Source organism: Dreissena polymorpha, chromosome 9, assembly GCF_020536995.1.
Source record: "Dreissena polymorpha isolate Duluth1 chromosome 9, UMN_Dpol_1.0, whole genome shotgun sequence".
NCBI classification, from domain to species: domain Eukaryota; kingdom Metazoa; phylum Mollusca; class Bivalvia; order Myida; family Dreissenidae; genus Dreissena; species Dreissena polymorpha.
Genome location: NC_068363.1, coordinates 75,244,265 through 75,267,592, shown reverse-complemented (window position 1 = coordinate 75,267,592; position 23,328 = coordinate 75,244,265). Strand labels below are relative to the sequence as shown.

The window sequence follows — 23,328 nt, the reverse complement described above, 5'->3', positions numbered from 1 at the left end:
GCTTTTATGGATTGTTTCGAATAAATGAAGTCTCTTCTAAATTTCAAATTGAAATTCCAGTTAAAGCGAAATTTGTCGTCACCGGTTAGTCTGTGCGGACTACGCAGGCTAATCTAGGACGACACTTAATTCACATGCATTAAATCCAGTTTTTAGAGAATGCGGCTCATTTCAAAAAGAAGGTTATATTAAGCTAAGTATTTATTACATTGTTGATGTACTTAAAGGTGTTTTTTTTATATCCAATGCAAAATGTTTATTTTTATAAATGAACAAGTTTTCTCGTGGAAAATTTTTAATTGCACAGGAAAACGCGATAGTAGTAAAATTGTCATGAAAGAAATGTACTGACTGCATGCACACTATCGATGAAGGTAATGAATTGCAGTACCAACATGCACAATATCGATTGAGGTAATGTATTGCAGTACCAACATGCACACTATCGATTAAGGTAATAATGTATTGCAGTACCAACATGCACACTATTGATTCAGGTACTGTACTGCAGTTTACATCTCAATAAAGTGCTCATTTATTTCTGACTTTAAATGAGAAGAATATATTGAACAAGTTAATGTGTTCAATTTGACGATTTTACCAAACAAATCGAAACTACATGTATATACATTTATGCGAGAAAAGAGGGATAATGCAACATTTTAAAAGATCCCTGTATAAGGAGAATATCCCATCGATATGCCCCTTTCAAAAAAATTACTTTTCTTTGGAAATATGTAGACTTACAATGGAAACATAACACGCAGTGTGCACAATGAGTTGATAAAACAATGTTGTACATGATGAATTCTAACATGACACAAAGTAGGATATGATGAATTCTAGTAGTATATGATGCATTATAACATGAAACAAAGTAGTATATGATGAATTTTAACATGCCACATAGTAGTATATGATGAATTCTAACATGCCACAAAGCAGTATATGATGAATTCTAACATGCCACATAGTAGTATATGATGAATTCTAACATGCAACAAAGAAGTATATGATGAATTCTAACATGCCACAAAGTACCGGTAGATTGGTAACCCTAACCCTAACCCTATGAAAGTGGGGTTGTTGCCTCCTGTTGAACCATTTAATTGGTGTACTAAATTTGATTTTCACATCCTTTTGATTCATTTCAGTCATGAGTTAATGAAAATTCTGTGTTTCCTTTCTTTGAACCATTTATTTTATTGTAATAATTTTAATTTAAATATTGTGTATGTATTTACTGGAAAATATTGATTGTTTTACCTTGGTAGTTTCTATAAATGTTGAATCATTAACCATACGAAATGTAAATCCAATACCGCTTACATCTAACCAACATCAATACATAACAGTACATTGACTCTCTTGTAAGATTTTGCTTAAGTTTTTATCTAAAAAAATACACATATCGTTAATTCAATTTGTTTGATGATTTTATGTTTATTAATATGCATTGATAATAATATTTTACAGTCACAAGGGTCAAGTTTGTCCAAAGAAATCTTTGCAATATTCTCCAAATTCGACATAGTGTCAAAGGTCAGTACTACATGGTTTCAAATCATTGTTACTTGTATAATACCATGCTTTTAAAGAGTTAAAAAATAGTGTAACCATGTAAATTGTTTAATATAAATATATGTTTTATAATTTATCCCCCACCCGCAATTACATCTTTATTGTATGATTGATGATGATAATGTGTGTGTTCAAATGTACAGATTTTATTAAATATATATTCTTCATATCTCTTTAGTCCATCGGTCTTTTTGTTGTTAAAGGTTTTAATAAAAGCTCAAGCTGTGTCCTTGGAAAAACCCAAACTGGAGGAATCCCAGGAACAATATCAACGAATTGTGAACAGGTACTGACAGTATTTCTATCGTTTAATATCTAGTGTATCGATAATGTGGTCTATTCATTGCAGTTTAAAGATTGTCTCATCTCTTAAGTGTTTAAACTCGGAATCAGTTCTAAATACTTAAAACTCTGTAGCAAATGGATCAGACAATGTTTTTGTTCGAAATACCTTGGTGTAAATGGAATAAAAGCGGTAAAATGTTGATTGTCACTATTTAACAAAGATTAAAGGGGCCGTCCAACGTTTAGGTAAATTGAGAAAATTAAAAGAAGTTGTTTCAGATTCGCAAAGTTTCGTTTTAGTTATGATATTTTTGAGGAAATAGTAATACTGGCCATTTACCATGCTCTTAAATATCTATTATATGCATCTTTTGATGATTTGAAAACCTGAAAATTATAAAGCGTCGTTCGACGCAAAACGATTGAATAATTTGGAAAGTTCTGTTGTCGTTTTATTTTGGGATACTACGAGGATTGCTTATATCGGTAAAAAATACATCCGCTCTAAGCATGAGCATGGATGGTCGAGTGGTCTAGGCGGGAAACTTTTTACTCGAGGACTCCAGGGGTCAGTGGTTCGAGCCCTGTTGAGGGTTACTTTTTTCCTTTTTTTAAATTGTATTCTTGTTTTTTTACTGGAGATTTTAGTTCAAATGTTTAAATGTATAAATATAAAGCATTTAATGACAAGCTTCAATGCATGCCTCAATCTGTTTGACGGCCCCTTTAAAGTTTAACATACGCATTATAAAACACAATTAACATATTATAGTTTGCAGTTTGCATCTTCTTTAAACAAAGGCACAGTTTCTTGTGGAAGAAAATTTAAATGTGGAATGCATTATATTTGCATGACCCCCCATTATTCTGGTTAATATTGCAAGAGTTTTTCAATGAACAGGTGCTTTAATGAAAAAATAAACAACATAAATACAAGCCATTGAGAAAACATTTAATAATAAATGAAAGAGAAATGTTTGGCTATGACAATTTACTTTTTAGTGGTTAGGTACGTTAGATGATGATAAGTGATAGGCTGACCTCAATGTTACTTATCCAGCCTTTGACTGTCTAAAGTACAACAAAGCCATTATCTCCACACAAGGAAATAAACAAAGCTAGTAGTAACAAACAGTCTGGATAGTGTTTGTATTTTAAATAGCGATTGGAATGAATATTCAAATAATCGATATTCGGAGTGGAAAGTTTGATTCAAATACTAGACAATAATTGATCATCTGCATTAAAACTGATTGTCTTACGACTGCAGAGTGGCATAAATGTTACACGCAGACGACTGTCGTTTATTATTCCATGATCTGATAACAAGAGGAAAGTAAAGTGTTAGTTTGCGTCCCACATGGATGCAGTATGCACCAGTCAGTAGAAACAGTTGATGGAAGTTACATTGATGCAGCTCTTAAGAACACATTGATAATCTCTTAATTTATTCTTAAGACACAAGTCCTGTCCCATAACGGAATCCGGGATGTTTATTCATCACATTGATTTGCATTTGTCGCACGTCATCCCACGATAACCTTCTTAAAGAACAGCCAATTTACATTCTGGACATGGGGAGAGTCTATACAGTCGGCCACTTACCCATCTTTCCAATTACGTCATAATTTATATTTTACTGTTTATGTAGCATAATTCACGTGCAAACGTTTGTTTTTGTGCACTAAGACATTTTTTGGCAATAGTAAAGATCTCATAGTTCTATTTTTTTATTCAGCGATCAGTACGCTCTCGCTTTCTATGCTTTTCGCCCGGATGCGATGACATTGTTGTATATGTTTGCTTATAATGTGCACGCTTTTTGCAGTTCAGATGATTTGAAAGATGTACATGTGAAGTTCAAACTAATCCAAACCAGAACTTGGATTGGTTAGTCTAGTCGTATATTGAATGACAAAATAAAGGGTGCTACATATATGTCAATTGACCGTTATGGGCAAAAGGGCATGTATGTACCATTTATGTACTACGATAAGCGGACATAAAACAATTTTGAAAAGTATTGCATGGAAATAAACTGATTGCTTTATCTCAATTCTTAGAGGCGACATAGAAGATACGTTTGATTGAGATTTTTGTTACAATACCAGCATAACTGCTTGTGTTTTTCGGATGATCAAAAGATCAGAATTTCGATGAAATTGTTCACAAATTGAATATTAAATGTACTAAAATAAGGATAAAATTGTCATTCTAATATTATTTCAGGTCTCGTTCCCAGTCAACATTTTAAACACTGTCCACAAATTCAAATACTCTATTCCCACATTAGTTAAATGAAGCTTACAACTATAAAGTACAAGTTTGCTGAACGTGTACATGTATCTGGATTGATCTTTTCTAAATAGGACTGTTTTCGCCTTTCAAAAACTTAAAATGTACATAATGAAATTCAGAGAAAAGGTGGTGTATGTAAACCATTCCATTTGAATGTATTGTTACCGGTACATTTCAGGTAAACCATTCCATTGGAATGTATTGTTACCGGTGCATTTCAGGTAAACCATTCCATTGGAATGTATTGTTTCCGGTACATTTCAGGTAAACCATTCCATTGGAATGTATTGTTACCGGTACATTTCAGGTAAACCATTCCATTGGAATGTATTGTTACTGGTACATTTCAGGTAAACCATTCCATTGGAATGTATTGTTACCGGTACATTTCAGATAAACCATTCCATTGGAATGTATTGTTACCGGTACATTTCAGGTAAACCATTCCATTTGAATGTATTGTTACTGGTACATTTCAGGTAAACCATTCCACTGGAATGTATTGTTACCGTTGCATTTCAGGTAAACCATTCCATTGGAATGTATTGTTACCGGTACATTTCAGGTAAACCATTCCATTGGAATCTATTGTTACCGGTACATTTCAGGTAAACCATTCCATTGGAATGTATTGTTACCGGTACATTTCAGGTAAACCATTCCATTGGAATGTATTGTTACCGGTACATTTCAGGTAAACCATTCCACTGGAATGTATTGTTACCGGTGGTGTATGTAAACCATTCCATTGGAATGTATTGTTATCGGTGGTGTATGTAAACCATTCCATTGGAATGTATTGTTACCGGTATGTAAACCATTCCATTGGAATGTATTGTTACCGGTACATTGTGTATGTAAACCATTCCATTGGAATGTATTGTTACCGGTACATTTTAGGTTTCAGGAGACTCAGACTCATGCCCTGCTGTGCCTGAACAATCTTGTAGGCAGCTTAGACATAGAGGCCCTGGGAGGGGGCGACCGGCTGTACACAGTTTGGCAGGGCCTTACGCAAATGTCTGCTACCACAAGCTGTATATAACTTTTTGTTATTTTACCTTAGTGCGAACTGCTGAAAGAGAGTTATTGTTATCTCGTCTTTCATCTGTCGTCCGTCATTGTTTCTCGTGTGTCGTCAATTTAAAGCTCGTAACCTCACTAGAGGCCATATAGTTTTGCCCCACGAATTGGGAGACATAAAGCTTTGTACTTGTTAGTCCGTTAGTACGTCCTTACTTCCCAAAACTTGCATTTTAAAACCGTCTTTTAGCTCTGATTGGATCTCGCTAAAACTTTCAAAGTTGAATGACGTTAATGAGTAGATAATCTTAAACAAAGGATTTGGACCGAGATTTATGGCAGAATCATGGCATTTTGTATGTTGTTTACCACTGTAGAATATTTAGTAACCTGCAGCTTGTATTTTTAAATTCTCTTTTATATTTCAATGACCTTAATTTGTATATGACTGTAAAGAAATGAATTTTGGCTGCCACAGGTTTTGGCAGAAATACGTCCCTTGTTGTCCCCTACCGGTGAAACCGCAGGGGACTTATGGTTTGCGCTCCGTGTGTCAGTCAGTCAGTCAGTCAGTCAGTCTGTTCGTCACACTTTTCTGGATCCTGCGATAACTTTAAAAGTTCTTAATATTTTTTCATGAAACTTGAAACATGGTAGATGGCTATATGGAGATTATGCACATCATTTCATTTTGTTCCTACGTCGAAAATTCTGGTTGCTATGGCAACAAATAAATAAAAAAAATCTGACAATGGTGGTGTTTCACCGGTAGGGGACCATATTGCTTGACAAAAGTCTTGTTTATGTTTCCACTGTTTAATATGTAGTCCCATGAAGCTTGTGTTCTCAACTGCATCTGTATCTTTGTGATGGATCTGGCTCGAACTTTCACGATTGAATGACCTTTATGTGTGATGATCGTTAAGAAAGAACCTTTGGCTTTGATTTTTGGCTCAATAATAACCCTGTATTATTCTATTGAATATGTAGTCACTCAAAGCTTGTTTTCAACTTCTGTTTTATTATTGAATCTTGCCCAACTTTTCACCGTTGAAACACCTTAATGTGTAGATGATTTTAATTAAAGGCTTTTTGACTGAGATCGTATTGGCTGAGATATGACCAATTGTCATACTGTGACACTGTATAATATATCATAGTTTTGTCTGTGTTCAAAAATGTGTTTCAGGGGCATGGGTGTTTGTAAAAATAATTCTACTTCGTCTAATCTTGATGTAACTCGGTCAGAATGTTTATCTTCATTATGTCTAGGGTAGGATATTGATGTCACCAGGTAAATTCTTAAAAAAGTCTTTGTTACCACTCCAGAAGCCGCATGTATGGCTCAGTATTGTTGAAATTTGGTCAACTTGACAATATTTCGGCAGAGTATAAATATGGGTTATGTGGGTCCAAAATCAAGATAACCAAGATAACCAGTTCAAAAACCATGCTACCGCTATAGAAGCAACATTTATGGCTCCTTTGTGATACAATATGGTCGGAATGCTTACCTCGACAATATATTGGATGAATTAGAGTATCTAGATCACGTGCATACCTAGGCAAAGTTTGAATATGGGTCAAGCGCTTCCGAAACTAGGTCAATCGATTAAATAAAAGAACACATGTTTTGCTCTTAAGTCCCAGCTATGCCTCAATGATAATGAAACTTCTTCAGAATTGCTCTCTTTACAATATCTATGCAAAGTGTGAATCTGGTTCATGTGGGTCCAAAAAGAATCTCACCAGATAAAATGTTTACGAAGGAAGCATTCTTGCACCCAAATGTATACTCAATCTGGACAAAACTTGGTGAGAATGTTTATCTTGACGATATCAAGGATTTCTGGGTCACGGGGTGTCAAAAGGTCAAGTCTTTAACTTGAAATCAGGTGAGCTCTTTAGGGCCACCAAAGTGACCATGGCCCTTCTGTTAACGGTTTGTTGTGTTTTTGTTATTGCAATAATGTGCATGTATTTAAAGATATATTAACATTGGACATTTAAATGGAAATTTTACAATTTGTTTTAATTTTGTACGGATTTCATGATGTGCATCATTTGTATTTATTGTTATCAATATTTCTCATGAATGCAAAGGATTGACCTTCATATGCACTTTTTACCCATCTGAGGGGAATAACACCGTTGATTTTAACGCGTATGGTTAACATGTACACTACATTTTATTTTTTGTTTTAGGTATAGAGCACCAGGGTATTTTAGAAGCAGTCACTAGTGCAATGAGAGCTGTCATAGAAAAACTGGCAAATGTTCAAACTGAAAAGGTTAATAAGTCACCATTACACAATCATTTTCATTTTAAGCATTATTGCCAACGAAATTTTTACCATCGTTATCATGGTTATCATCATTATTATTCTCCTCCTCTTCTTCTTCCTCCTCCTCCTCCTACTCCTTCCCTCTCATCCTCATCATTATTATTATTATCATCATAATTGATATCATCATCGCCGTCGTCGGCGGCGGCGGCGGCCTCGTCTTCGTTCAATTCTGGCACAAATTAATTATGTTGTAAAACAATGTTTAAAGCTGGGTTACCTCCTCGGTCAATGCAAAGCATTGGATTGGTTGTATAGCGCGCCGAACCATTAACTTGGTTCAACAAATCACAATAACGCAAATGTTAAATAAACTATATCCTCATATCCGTGAAATTCAAATTAAATAAAAATACAGGAGAATACGCTTTTTCAATTTACGTTTAATTTAATTGCTAGTTGGGTTCCATACAATTTGTAATTAGCGATGGGAGCGAATCTTGTTATCATAATCGAATACTTGTTAACACAAATCAAAATCCTGATCGTTTTAACTTCCGAACAGGTAGTTATATAGTTATCGTAACAAAATCACAAAAATCAAGTGAATCTTTTATGCTGTTTTGAAGAAGCGGGATAAATCAAAATCGTTATTTCAAAACAAAAAATGTTTGCATGAGGTATATTAAAATATTTTTATGTTTGGTTATCCTAGATCATAAATAGTACATATATGTATTATTTCTTCAGCCCAAACCGGTCCATTGACATTTTAGCAGGACACTTTATCATTTTGTCACTCATAAACATGACTTTACTAACCAATCAAGTTCTGATTTGGAATTGAACTGCACGTGTTCTTCTTTTAAATCTTTTGTTTTGTAAAAAGCGCGCAAATCATAATATTTAACAAAACATATTATGCAAGTAAGTACGTCATGCGAGCTACATGCATGGAAAACGTTTGGGTATTAATTGCAGTATAAAAAACTTAGTCTCGCACAAAACTTTGAGGTCTTTACTGTTTGATAACATTTTTAGCGTACAACAACATTTTGTATCCTTAATGCGAATTAAATTAAGTTGACTATGGCTGTTCACAAAGGAAACATTTACGCATATATGATAACATACTCGTAAAGATGGGTCAGAGACAGACTGTATAGTCCCTCCACATGGGACGTAAAATAATTTGGGCGCGTGTAAAGGGGTTATCGTTTGTGGGACACGGGATCTGGTTGATACTCCGAGATCAATTAATCTAATGCTGATTAATAAAAGTCTGTGTTGTCACTAGACTAGCGGATGTTGTGATAAAATCAATTAATGGACTAACACTACTTAGTGCTGCATCACTATAACTTCCATCTATTTAACTACTGAATGGTACACACTTGATTTCTCCGGGACGCAAACTGTTACTTAACTTACGAGATATGCTGATACCCTTGTGTATGCACACAACATTAATGAGAATTTGTATTTGTACCAACTTAAGTTTTTATGCAAATATCAATTAATTTCTGAAAAACAATAAATCAAATAATCTTATTCAAATATCGGATTCGATCACTGGACAAGTTTTCGAATATTTCTTTCCCATCGGTAATTATTATACCAAAACATACACGTAATGAAATTGTATAATTTCAAGTTCACTTTGGGGTCTCCATTAGTGTTAACCAACTCCCTTCATGATTTCAGTTTGAATCCGTCACTCCATCAGAGCTACAGTTTGTGTACGAGATGTCTACGAAATGTCAGTGGTCTGAGGTCAGAGTCAACTCTCTGAGGATAATCTCCACCATAGGGATCATCCTAGCAAAGCAGGTTTCACCAAATCCTTTGCTTAAGGTATTCGATTTTTGTTAAAATTGAATTTTTGTCTTGACTTTGGCATGACTGTTTTATTCTTTTCAGCAAGACTTAGTGCACCGCTGTTTGACACCTTTGTATATCGTTCACTGCTATTTTTCTGTGGCATCGTTATGACTTGAATGAATTTATAGGGTTTGCAAGCCTAATTTCTCATTATTTGCGAAACAATTCTTTAATATGAAGTATTGACATATATTTGTTTCCTGATGTCCGACACTTCTTATAAACATCTTTTTTTATGCCCCGAAGGAGGGCATATAGTGATCGGAGCGTCCGTCTGTCCGTCCGTCCTTCCGTCACACTTGCGAAAAATGCTCATAACTTCTATGTCCCTTCACATAGCAACTTGATATTTGGAATGCATGTGTATCTCATGGAGCTGCACATTTTGAGTGGTGAAAGGTCAAGGTCATTCTTCAAGGTCAAAGGTCAAAACACATGTATCAAAGCGGCGCAGTGGGGGGCATTGTGTTTCTGACAAACACATTTCTTCTTTAAACTATCACTGACTAAACAATTTCTACATAGATCATTAATGTGCTCTTGGAAATATGTAAAAATTACTCACACTGCACGATTTTTGTGTAACATACGTACTTCTTAAATATGGGTTTATAACGTCGACACTTGCATGCTGCTTTTGATTCCTATAAGCTTGACAGATAAGTCAATGCGGAATAGTTTTGCTAAAGGACATTGTCATAAACTGTTTAGACCTAGTTTGGATTCTGTCCAATACAATATTATCCATTCGGAATCCAACGACAAGGTCTTATTTATTTTACTACTATCAGAATCATAAACATTGTTTTACATATATATCTTGATTTTTATGCCCCCGAAGGAGGGCATATTGAGATCGGACTGTCCATCCGTCTGTTCGTCACACTTTACGTTTGATTTCGAAAAATGCTCATAACTTCTATGTTGCTTCAGATAGCAATTTCATATTTGGCATGCATGTGTAAATGGACAAGGCCTTTCCATACGCACACAAATTTTTACCCCTGTGACCTTGACCTTGAACTTAGGGTCCGCGTTTAGGTTCCAAAATCTGCGTTTAGGTTTCGAAAAAAGCTCATAACTTCTATCAAGCGTTTATAGGGGGCATAAGTCATCCTATGGTGACAGCTCTTGTTTTTTACGTTTTTCAAATCAGGACATATCGAACGTTTTCAATGACACAGGCATGTTCCTTTTTGTTCTTCCCATGTGATGCAATTTTCAAAGCAAAACATCAGAACCCAGTTTCTTAAATTTACAAATAAAAACATTGTTTTTATAAAACATTTTAACCCAAATCATGAATCCGTCAATTATATTCTTGTAATTATTTAAATATTTTCTCCCAATCTATAAATCAGGAGATCGGTATGTCCCTCCTCGAGATCGTCTCCAAGGATACGGACCTCTGGGTCGTAGGCGAGGCTCTGGACGCCATCTTTGACGTGTTCTCGGAGGATCACGTGGACTCGGTCGTCAAAGAGATTGGGCTTGTGGAGAAATTAAAGGTCGTTGCTCCGGTTTTGAAGCAAAAGGTACTATCGCTGTTGTAAATTGTGTTTGGAGACTGTTTGTGAAATAGCAGTCTACCATGTTAATAACATTAGCATTGCTTGTGTAAATTGTAGGCCTAAAGCAGCGGTTAATGATGGAGAAGAATATTGTTATTTGCTTTTATAATTTCTGAATTAAATCAGATGTCTTAAGCACTAATCTAATCTTACTGTGCATTAATGTATTGTACGTTTGAAACAGCAGTTTAGAAATGCATCAATTGAAATAAAATCACGCTGATTTCTGATTGATATTTGAGGTTCAAAATACCGAACATTGAAATCGGAGCACTTACATTATATATTACTCTTCACCTTATAGTTCATAACATAGGCTATAGCCAGCAATGCGTCTGGAGTTAGCCAGCATATATATGCACAATATTGTACATTGCATGTACAAACTGCTTTCGAAAATATATATTAGAGATATTATTACGATTTTCTTGAATATTGAACAGCTTTTTGTCGAACATTGTTTTGTCTTTTCAGATGCAGGATAACAAACAGTTGCTAGGTGACCACTACCCAGTGCTTACAATGGCTAGAAGCAACCTTATCCGATTTATAAAATACAAGTCAGCACGATGAGTTTTACCTGTCCTAACTAACAGCTCTAAGCCGGTTCTAATAGGCCAAATTAAATCTTCTTAGCCGGCTCCTCCTAGTCTTTACTTATCTCCCAAAGCCGGTTCATTCAATAATAAGTTGGAATTACGTGCTGTGAAGCTGTGTTTGCAGTGTTGAGACTTATTAAATGTTTTTACAGCAGCAAGAATAATGTCAAAGCAATAACATTAATCTGCGGATTATCAGGAGCATTTGTTCACATCTGTCAAAAATAGTATTTTAGCCCACCTTAGCATAAGCTCATTGTAAGCTACTGTGATAAGTGGCCGCAGTCGTCGTTTTTCGTGTTTCGTTTAGTCGATTGTTTGCATCAATTAGTATTAAACGACATCTCATCCTAAACCACTCAGCGGATTTTCACGAGCCTTCAAAGGACTGATTTGTGGGTGACTTACAATTTGTTAAAATCGATTAAGTCCTTAGCATGTATATAAGTCCCAAGATCGAAAAAAATGACTTTAAAGTGGAATCTCTTTAAAGTGGAAACTACAAGGAGAGGTTAAGCATATGTTGTGTAATATTTGAAATGTTTCATAATATAGTGCACCTCTTTGACAAGTTTTCAAGTCATACTCCTGGGGGTCAAAATAGGATTTAGGGTATTATTGTAAGCATCGACAGTTTTACTATGTCATCCTTCATATTAACATTATTTTCATTGTGATCATTTTTAATGTCACGTTCATCGTCACCATGGTCATCATTCTATTAGAGGAAACGCTGCAAAATTTGCCGTTTCAGCTTTTTTAGTTGGTTTTCTTCTTATCACATTTAAAGCTTCCAGATAAGTTGGTTGACATTAAGTGGAAATCAAGATCGATAACCGGCCAAAACATGACGTCCTTTTTTAACGACGGGATTGTTTTTATGTGCATTTGTGTTACTAATGCGCTTTTGTTTAACTTAACAATTGAGGTTAGCCATGATTTGTTTTGTTAACTTGAGAACGATTTTAGACTAGATAATCATAACAATACTTAGATTGAGATGGTCACAAATGCGATCTTTCGAAATAAAATGTATGTTTGTGTTTACTTCAAATTTTCTTGTTTGTATTTTTAAGGCTAATTGCATATAGGTATATATACATTTTAAGTGTCTTTTGTTTGTTTGACAGTTTGCTTATTAAACCCCATTACAATTGGTAATGGGGGCTATATAGCAGTCACTTTGTCGGTTGGTCTGTTGGTCTGTCTGTCCCGAAAATTACATCCGATCTTCACCAAACTTGGTCAGAAGTTGTATCTATATTATGTTTAGGTCAAGTTTGAATATGGGTCATGACGGGTCAAAAACAAGGTCACGGGGTCACTTAACGCGTTTTAAACTGAAAGTTTGTCCATATCTATGTCATTTATCGGTAATTTTAAAATGAAATAAACTACGTCGATATCTCCAAGTTCAAGGCCACACTTGGAGTTCAAAGATCATGAGCTTGTCCGGGCCATAACTTTGTCATTTTATTGTGAGACTTTAAAATCATTTGGCACATTTGTTCACCATCATTGGACGGTATGTCATGCGAAAGAATTACGTCGATATCTCCAAGGTCAAGGTCACACTTTGAGCTCAAACTTCAAAAAATGGCCATAAATGAGCTTGTCCAGGCCATAACTCTGTCGTTCATGGTGAAATTTTAAAATTATTTGGCACATTTGTTCACCATCATTGGACGGTGTGTCATGCGAAAGAAATACGTCGATATCTCAAAGGTCAAGGTCACACTTCGAGTTCAAAGGTAAAAAATGGCCATAAATGAGCTTGTCCGGGCCATTACTATGTCGTTCATTGTGAGATTTTAAAATCATTTGGCACATTTGTTCACCATCATTGGACGGTGTGTCATGCGAAAGAAATACGTCAATATCTCCAGGGTCAATGTCGCACTTTGAGTTCAAAGGTCAAATATGGCCATAAATGAGCTTGTCGCATAACTATGTCGTTTATTGTGAGATTTAAAATTATTTTGGCACATTTGTTCACCATCATTGGAGGGTGTGTCATGTGAAAGAAATACGTCGACATCTGCAACTTCAAGGTCACACTTTGAGGTTAAAGGTAAAATATGGCCATAAATGATCTTTTCCGGGCCATAACTATGTCTTGCATTGTTAAATTTTAAAATTTCTTGGTGCATTTGTTCACAATCATTGGACAGTGTGTCATGCGAAAGAATTACGTCGATATATCCAAGGTCAAGGTCACACGTTGATTTCAAAGGTCAAAAATGTCCATAAATGATCTTGTCCAGGCCATAATTATGTCATTAATTGTGAGATCTTAAAATGACTTTGTACATTAATTTTGTTCAAGTCATTGGACGGCATGTCATGCGAAAGAATTCAAGAGTTCAAAGGTCAAAATGGCCATAAATAATACTGGCATAATAATTCTTAAAAATCGCCATAAATTAGCTTCTCTTGTTTTGTGAAGACAGCATGCAAAATATTCTGTGTCAATGCAGCATGTGGGGGTATATGTCTAGTCTGTAATAAAGCTCTAGTTTTTATCAAATGTGTATATTATTGCTTGGATTTTGAGTTTTTATAGTTGTTCGATAATTATGTTTTACTTTATAAACGTAAATTGTGTTATCAACGCCAGCGCAAATGATGCAGATTGTCTTCATTAAAGTTAGTCATAGATAATTATCTGTAAAGTGGCATATCTATTGTGTAACTGCTTTTCTCCACTCCTCCGTATTTGATATGTTTAATGAGAGGTTAGTGTCGGTATTTCTTTATAAAATAACGCAAGTTTAATAAATTACAATTAAATCTGGAATTCATTTTTGAATTTGGATGCATTTTGATAAATATGTTTTGTTCTCTCCAAATTAGATAAATTTCAAAATGAAGGTTTAACTGTAATTATCTAAATTGGGTGAATAAGTACCCTTGGTAGTTAAGTCAATTAAAAGAAACATATTAAACGAAACGCTGTTACTTTTTTGACATTGTTATGCCCCCCTTCGAAGAAGAGGGGGTATATTGCTTTGCACATGTCGGTTGGTCTGTTGGTCGGTCCATCCACCAGGTGGTTTCCGGATGATAACTCAAGAACGCTTGGGGCTAGGATCATGAAACTTCATAGGTACATTGATCATGACTTACAGATGACCCCTATTGATTTTGAGGTCACTAGGTCAAAGGTCAAGGTCACGGTGACCCGAAATAATAAAATGGTTTCCGGATGATAACTCAAGAACGCATACGCCTAGGATCATGAAACTTCATGGGTAGATTGATCATGACTCGCAGATGACCCCTATTGATTTTGAGGTCACTAGGTCAAAGGTCAAGGTCACGGTGACCCGAAATAGTAAAATGATTTTCGGATGATAACTCAAGAATGCTTTTGCCTAGGATCATGACACTTCATAGGTACATTGATTGTGACTTGCAGATGACCCCTATTGATTTTCAGGTCACTAGGTCAAAGGTCAAGGTCACAGTGATAAAAAACGTATTCACACAATGGCTGCCACTACAACGGACAGCCCATATGGGGGGCATGCATGTTTTACAAACAGCCCTTGTTGTAATACATTTTGTATTAAAATATGAATGTAGACTATATTTGTTTTAACTATTTGTATTGTTGTTGTTTTCATTCGTTTTGTGTGATGCGAGAAATAAACTAAAGACTAAACATATTGCGACAACACATACATTGTATAGGGTTTGTTTTATTTGTTAACACATTCAGAGTAGTTCATAAATATTTTTCACAATATACGTAATTGAAATATTATAATAATATCACTCTGATTACCACGATCCTTCTCTTTTGAACGTTTAACTTTTAAATTTGCTAGAACTCACGTCAATGTATTCATGAAATACAACGTTTACGATCTGTCAAAAAAGTGCAATTTAAACGCATGTCATTTATTTATATTTTTAAACAACAAACTGTAAACTGATTGTAAAAAATGCAAATGAATACATAACAAAATACATTCGTTATCACGAAAAAATGGAAATTATTGAAAACTCAGGAGTGCATGTGAACATGTGAAATCCGTTTTCGCTTCCCCTTTCAGAAATTTCAGACACAAATTAATACTTAACGTCAGAAAACATCAGAGATATAAGCAGATGATTTAAAAATATTAATATTTGAATATAGAATACATTATAACTGTAGCAACTATTCCGAGATATTTAGAACTGTATCAAAATCTGCAAAAGTATTTCCTTATCTTGTTGAATTTTGTCATAAAATTGGCTTCCAGGTTATGCCCTTTTTACATTTTCAACAATATTTTAAAGCCCCTTTCTTATGTTTCACAAACAAAAGGCACTAAATAATCATATGATGTATAGTATTAAATGCATATATTGAATGATATAAATAAATATTTATTCGCACATCATATTGTAAAAATCAATTTTTAATTACATACTTCAGATGGTTAGCCATAAAACATAGCCAATTAAAATAAAACGACTCGCATAATTAAGCCAACAATATTATGAAGATTGCATGCATACATCAAAAACATGTACAACAGTACACAGCAGATTTCACCTTTGACCACAAACATGGTTTACATGTTTTGTGTTCATATACACCTCTACAAGTTGTGTAACGTTGCTTATCACCATACAATGTACACGTATATTTATAAATATTGTAGTATACAACATCAATAGCAAGTAACATTTTTAGCTCATCTATTTTTTGAAAAAAAAAAGAGCTATTGTCATCACCTTGGCGTCGGCGTCCGGTTAAGTTTTGTGTTTAGGTCCACTTTTCTCATAAAGTATCAATGGTATTGCATTCAAACTTGGTACACTTACTTACTATCATAAGGCGACTGGGCAGTCAAAGTTAGATAACTCTGGCGTGCATTTTGACAGAATTATGTGCCCTTTTTATACTTGGAAAATTGAACATTTTGGTTAAGCTTTGTGTTTAGGTCCATTTTATTCCTTAAGTATCAAAGCTATTGCTTTCATTCTTTCAACACTTACTAACTATCATAAGGGGACTGTGCAGGCAAAGTAATGTAACTCTGACTGGCATTTCGACAGAATTATTAGAAAATTGCAAATTTGGTTAAGTTTTGTGTTTAGGTCCATTTTATTCCTTAAGTATCAAAGCTATTGCTATTGGCCATTTTTGACTAAGTAACTTTGAATATATGGTTAAATTTTGTGTTTAGATTTACTTTACTTCTAAAGTATCAAGGCTGTTGCTTTCAAACTTCAAATACTTTCATGCTATCAGGAGGGTACTGTACCTGGAAAGTTGAATTTTACCTTGACCTTTGAATGACCTTGACTCTCAATGTCAAATTATTAAATTTTGCTAAAATTGCCATTACTTCTTTATTTATGATTAGATTTGATTGATACTTTGACAAAACAACACCTACCTTACATACCACAATAGACTTCACCCAAACCATCCCCCACGCCCCCCCCCCCCCCCCCGAATCCTACCCCCCCCCCCCAAAAAAAAAAGTTTTTTTTATATAAAGATCATCTAATAAATGACCACCACACCCTCACACTATACCCCGCCCCCCCCCAAGAATTTTTTTTTGCATTTTCGGAAGATAATGTAATAAATGACCACACCCCCACACCATACACCCTTTCCACCCCACCCCTCCCTCCTTTGTGATTGAAATTGAGATAGGTCCCTTCACCTTTAAAAAGAAAAATAGATGAGCGGTCTGCACCCGCAAGGCGGTGCTCTTGTTTAAGAATTATATTGTCGTGTTTAAAGAACAGCATTTTGGTTTTCTTGGCGATAAAGAAAGATGTATCGACTTACCACAGAAACAGTTTGTGTATGACATTTGTTAAAAAAAACGTATCTTAGTTTATTCAGTTGATACAATACTCTACATAAAAACGTTGAATAAATAACACGATGTTTCACACTTGCAGATAAATGATAATACAAAAGTACAAACATCAACAACTGAAACCTTGAGAAACTTGAACTATATTTATTAGAGATCTTAAACAAATCAAATATGTACAATCTTGTTAAAATATAATAAGCTGTACACAATAATACAAAATATAATACACGACATTGCATGACGAATGTAAAGCTGGTAAATGATCTTAATTATAATGAGCATGTATTACAAGATAAATAACTGTTATCATAGAGTAACAAACCACGTGCCACAAATGTGTTTCTCGCCCGTAAAGGAAACAAAAAATAACCTACATGACGTTTGTATGGAGAAAACTCAAATGTATACATGGGCAAAAAATCGCGCTTTGTTGTCAGTCAAACATTCCAGATATGCGGGTCCTTAAAACAAGCACTGGTTAATACAATTTGAACAATTTTGATTAAACACCTTTTTTTCAAGCAGCACAAATATCCTTAAACATGTATTATACAATCTTACTGGGGATTAACATGTATGCTTTAACTGTTTATTTTTAACGTGACTTGCACTTTTCCTGATTCATAATAATATATAAATGAAAGTATGTAAAAGAGTTAGATAATGTCAAACATATATAACATCCGACAGTATATACAGAATAAAAACATACGACGAAAACAACGCTTTTAATTGCATAACCTTCATCTTGTGAAAAATTATAGTCTTTATATAAACAATTAATATTTACGAATTATGTTAATACAATGACTTTGCAAGTGATAAACACATTTTAAATTGAGAATACTAAAGAGAGAATTTGCTACCATAGTTATCTTTTCACGGATATCAATATGCTTTACATCATGATACAATGTGACCGGTTTACAGAGAAATAGTGCCTACGATAACACTTCCAGCTCACCATATTTGAAATTTAATCAACACATTTCCGAGTAAGGAATAATAAAGAAATATAATTTTCGTAGTTTGAGTTCACGAATTAGAAGAAAATTATTTTCCCATAATGCAATGTAATGAATTTGGTCGCACTGAAAGTGTGCACGTGGAAATTGAGTGTGTTTGGCGGTTTTTCATTATTCAGCTTTGGGCAGTCGAACTATGAAAACCAAGTTAAAGTTAATGTTTGTTTCTCTTTTATTGTATTTTAATTACTATTGCAGTTTGAATAAATTTTCGAACTTAATTAATAATTTAGTCATTGGTTTATATAGAGATGAAAAACAAAATAGGTGGATATAGTATATGTATGTGCTTGAACTGTGTTTTCATGTAGATAACCTGAATTTTGTTCATATGTATTTGTTGAATTATTATATAATTGATGAAGTTGATCTTGTTTGATGCAAATAGTTGACTGTCCAGATGCTTTACCAAATACAGAAAATGTATTGAAAACTATATAAGTCTTATTTTGCTTATGGGCGTATATTGTTGATATATCAGTAGTGAATGAAGTGGTATTTAAGGAAAGAATTTGTAAAAATATTATCTGATCACTTAAATCAATGTTGTTTAGAGAATCACACAATGGTGATCACCTGAGTTTGGTACCATTGTGTACCTCAGCTTGCGACACGAAGACAAGTCAAGTCCGTCATATTTGCAGCCTAAGGAAATATGTTCTAAGTTATTAAAATCACGCAGTGTGTTTGGTATCAATTTCACCTGTTCACGAAGATCAATGTGCTTCAGCTTGTGACACGAAGACAAGTCAAGTCCGTCATATTTGCAGCCTAAGGAAATATGTTCTAAGTTATTAAAATCACGCAGTGTGTTTGGTATCAATTTCACCTGTTCACGAAGATCAATGTGCTTCAGCTTGTGACACGAAGACAAGTCAAGTCCGTCATATTTGCAGCCTAAGAAAATATGTTCTACTTGATTAAAATCACGCAGTGAGTTTGGCATCAATGTCACCTGTTCACGAAGATCAATGTGCTTCAGCTTGTGACACGAAGACAAGTCAAGTCCGTCATATTTGCAGCCTAAGAAAATATGTTCTAAGTGATTAAAATCACGCAGTGAGTTTGGCATCAATGTCACTTGTTCACGAAGATCAATGTGCTTCAGCTTGTGACACGAAGACAAGTCAAGTCCATCATATTTGCAGCCTAAGGAAATATGTTCTAAGTTATTAAAATCACGCAGTGTGTTTGGTATCAATTTCACCTGTTCACGAAGATCAATGTGCTTCAGCTTGTGACACGAAGATAAGTCAAGTCCGTCATATTTGCAGCCTAATGAAATGAATTCCAGGTTATGCAGACCACGCAGTGTGTTTGGTATCAATTTCACTTGTTCACGAAGATCAATGTGCTTCAGCATGCGACACGAAGACAAGTCAAGTCCGTCATATTTGCAGCCTAAGAAAATATGTTCTAAGTGATAAAAATCACGCAGTGAGTTTAGTATTAATTTCACCTGTTTACGTAGATAAATGTACTTCAGCTTGTGAAACGAAGACAAGTCAAGTCCTTCATATTTGCAGCATAATACAATGCACTCAAGGTTATACAGACCACGCAGTGAGTTTGGTATCAATGTCACCTGTTCACGTAGATGAATGTGGTTAAGATTGTGACACGAAGACAAGTCAAGTCCTTCATATTTGCACCATAATACAATGCACTCAAGGTTATGCAGACCACGCAGTGAGTTTGGTATCAATGTCACCTGTTCACGTAGATGAATGTGGTTAAGATTGTGACACGAAGACAAGTCAAGTCCGTCATATGTGCAGACTAATTTAATGTACTCCAGGTTATGAAGATCATGCAGCGAGTTTCCTATCAATGTCACCTGTTCACGTAGATACATTTTCTTCAGTTTGTGACACAAAGACAAGTCAAGTCCGTCATATTTGCAGGATAATGCAATGAACTCTAGATAATGCAGATCATGCAGTGAGTTTGGTATCAATGTCACCCGTTCAACTAGAGCAATATGCTTGAGCTTGTGACACGAAGACAAGTCAAGTTCGTCATATTTGCAGCCTAGTGAAATGAATTCCAGGTTATGCAGACCACGCAGTGTGTATGGTATCAATTTCACCTGGCCAAATAAATCAATATGCTTTAGATTGTGATACGAAGACAAGTCAAGTCCACGATATGTGCAGTCTAATGCAATGAACTCCAGGTTATGCAGATCACGCAATGAGTTTGGTGTCAATGTCACCTGGTCACGTAAACCAATATGCTTTAGATTGTGACACGAAGTCAAGTCAAGTCCGTCATATTTGCATTCTAATGTAATGATTTCCAGGTTATGCAGATCACACAGTGAGTTTGGTGTCAATGTCACCTGGTCACATAAATCAATATGCTTCAGATTGTGACACGATGACAAGTCAAGTCCGTCATATTTGCAGTCTAATGTAATGTACTCCAGGTTAAGCAGATCACGCAGTGAGTGTTGTACTAATGTCACATGGTCACGAAGATGAATACGCCTTAGATTGTGACACGATGACAAGTCAAGTCCGTCATATTTGCAGCGTAATTCAATGATCACCAGGTTATGAAGATCATGCAGTGAGTTTGGTATCAATGTCACCTGTTCAAGTAAACCAATGTGGTTGAGATTGTGACACGAAGACAAGTCAAGTCCGTCATATCTGCAGCCTAATGTAATGTACTCCAGGTTATGAAGATCATGCAGCGAGTTTCCTATCAATTTCACCTGTTTACGTAGATCAATGTGCTTCAGCTTGTGACACGACGACAAGTCAAGTCCGTCATCTTTGCAGCCTAATGAAATGAATTCCAGGTTATGCAGACCACGCAGTGTGTATGGTATTGGTATCAATTTCACCTGTTCACGAAGATCAATGTGCTTCAGCTTGTGACACGAAGACAAGTCAAGTCCGTCATATTTACAGCCTAATGAAATGAATTCCAGGTTATGCAGACCACGCAGTGTGTATGGTATCAATTTCACCTGGCCAAATAAATCAATATGCCTTAGATTGTGACACGAAGACAAGTCAAGTCCACGATATGTGCAGTCTAATGCAATGAACTCCAGTTTATGCAGATCACGCAATGAGTTTGGTGTCAATGTCACCTGGTCACGTAAATCAATATGCTTTAGATTGTGACACGATGACAAGTCAAGTCCGTCATATTTGCAGTCTAGTGTTATGATTTTCAAGTTATGCAGATCACGCAGAGAGTTTGGTATCAAAGTAACCTTCTCACGTAAATCAATATGCATTAGATTGTGACACGAAGACAAGTCAAGTCCGTCATATTTACTGCATAATTTAATGCGTTTCAGGTCATGCAGTTCATGCAGTGAGCTTGGTTTCAAAGTCACCTGGTCAGATAAATCAATATGATTTAGATTGTGACACGAAAACAAGTCAAGTCCATGATATGTGCAGAATAATTTAATGTACTTCAGGTTATGCAGATCAAGCAGAGAGTTTGATATCAATGTCACCTGGTCACGTAAATCAATATGCTTTAGATTGTGACACAAAGTCAAGTCAAGTCCGTCATATTTGCAGTCTAATGCAATGAACTCCAGGTTATGCAGATCACGCAATGAGTTTGGTGCCAATGCCACCTGGTCACGTAAACCAATATGCTTTAGATTGTGACACGAAGTCAAGTCAAGTCCGTCATATTTGCATTCTAATGTAATGATTTCCAGGTTATGCAGATCACGCAATGAGTTTGGTGTCAATGTCACCTGGTCACATAAATCAATATGCCTCAGATTGTGACACGAGGACATGTCAATTCCATGATATGTGCAGGATAATTTAATGTAATCCAGTTTATGCAGATCATGCAGAGAGTTTGATGTCAATGCCACCTGGTAACATAAATCAATATGCTTTAGATTGTGACACGAAGACAAGTTAAGTCCATCATATTTGCAACCTATTTCAATGAAATCCAGGTGATGAAGATCATTTAGTGAGTTTGGTTTCAATGTCACTTGTTTGGATAGAAATACGTGCTTCAGCTTTTTACATGAAGACAAGTCAAGGCCGTCATATTTGCAGCCTAATGTAATGAATTCCAGGTAATGCAGATCACGCAGTGAACTTGGTGTCAATGTTACCTGGTCAAGTAGATAAATATGCCTTAGAGTGTTACACGAAGGCAGCAAGTTAAGTCCGTCATATTTGCAGTATAATTGAATGAACTTCAGGTTATGCAGATCACGCAGTGAGTTTGGTGTCAATGTCACATTCTCACGTAAGTCAATGAACATTAGCTTTTGACACGAAGACAAGTCAAGTCCGTCATATTTACTGCATATTCTAATGTGTTTCAGGTTATGCAGGTCACGCAATGAGTTTGGTATCAATGTCACCGGTTTTTCAAGATTTATCTTTGTTATGTCGAGGCATGAAGATATGTCCAGCCCATCATAGTTGCAATTTAATGTAATACTCTCAAGTTCATGAAGATCATGTAATGTATGGGGTAACAAAGTAGTCTGTTTACTGAGAGTAATCCACTTTAAACGTTTGCAAGCAGAGAGGTCTAGACCATCACATTTACATTTCAAGTGTAAACTTTCTAACACATGAAGAGAGCGCAACGCATATGGCAAGACAGTTACTTGTTCGCCTAGATAAACGTACGTCAGGTTAGGACTACCGGACAAATCAAGCTTATTACATTTGCATCGTAAGGCAATACTTGTTAAGTTACGAACACCGCATAATGCATTTGGTAACAATGTGACCTGTTCACCAAGATCAATATGTTTAAGACTGTCACTAGAGGACAGATCCAGACCATCACAAATACATCTGAGAACGATGTGTTCTAATTTGCTCATCTCGTTAAGACTCATAGATGTAACATGTATTGGTGATTGAACATGTAGGTCTTCTAGATTGGGATACGATAACACGTCAAATGCGTCATCAAAATGTGTTAAACAA

At 35.4% G+C, this 23,328-nt stretch overlaps 2 protein-coding genes across 3 annotated transcripts in view; one reads left to right on the top strand and one right to left on the bottom strand.

Annotated features, from left to right (window-relative positions):
• Positions 1–15,202, top strand: part of LOC127844684 (HEAT repeat-containing protein 3-like) — a 43,559-nt gene extending 28,357 nt beyond the window's left edge. The window contains exons 10-16 of the mRNA XM_052375111.1: positions 1,477–1,542; positions 1,785–1,867; positions 5,065–5,201; positions 7,393–7,478; positions 9,177–9,326; positions 10,715–10,888; positions 11,399–15,202. Of these exons, the coding sequence (XP_052231071.1) occupies positions 1,477–1,542; positions 1,785–1,867; positions 5,065–5,201; positions 7,393–7,478; positions 9,177–9,326; positions 10,715–10,888; positions 11,399–11,497 (795 nt within the window). The 3' untranslated portion in view covers positions 11,498–15,202. The remainder of the gene's footprint in view (positions 1–1,476; positions 1,543–1,784; positions 1,868–5,064; positions 5,202–7,392; positions 7,479–9,176; positions 9,327–10,714; positions 10,889–11,398) is intronic.
• Positions 15,203–17,103: 1,901 nt separating this feature from the next.
• LOC127844678 (uncharacterized) lies at positions 17,104–23,324 on the bottom strand. Of its 2 annotated transcripts, none has more exons than XM_052375088.1 (2): positions 19,590–23,324; positions 17,104–19,337 (listed from the first exon to the last, which is right to left on the bottom strand). In XM_052375088.1, the coding sequence occupies exons 1-2, from the start codon at positions 23,235–23,237 to the stop codon at positions 18,933–18,935; spliced, it is 4,053 nt and encodes a 1,350-aa protein (XP_052231048.1). In that variant the 5' UTR covers positions 23,238–23,324; the 3' UTR covers positions 17,104–18,932. The 2 variants fall into 2 exon arrangements, with proteins under 2 accessions (XP_052231048.1, XP_052231049.1); XM_052375089.1 differs by having other exon boundaries at positions 17,104–21,485; positions 21,864–23,324.
• Positions 23,325–23,328: the final 4 nt, after the last annotated feature.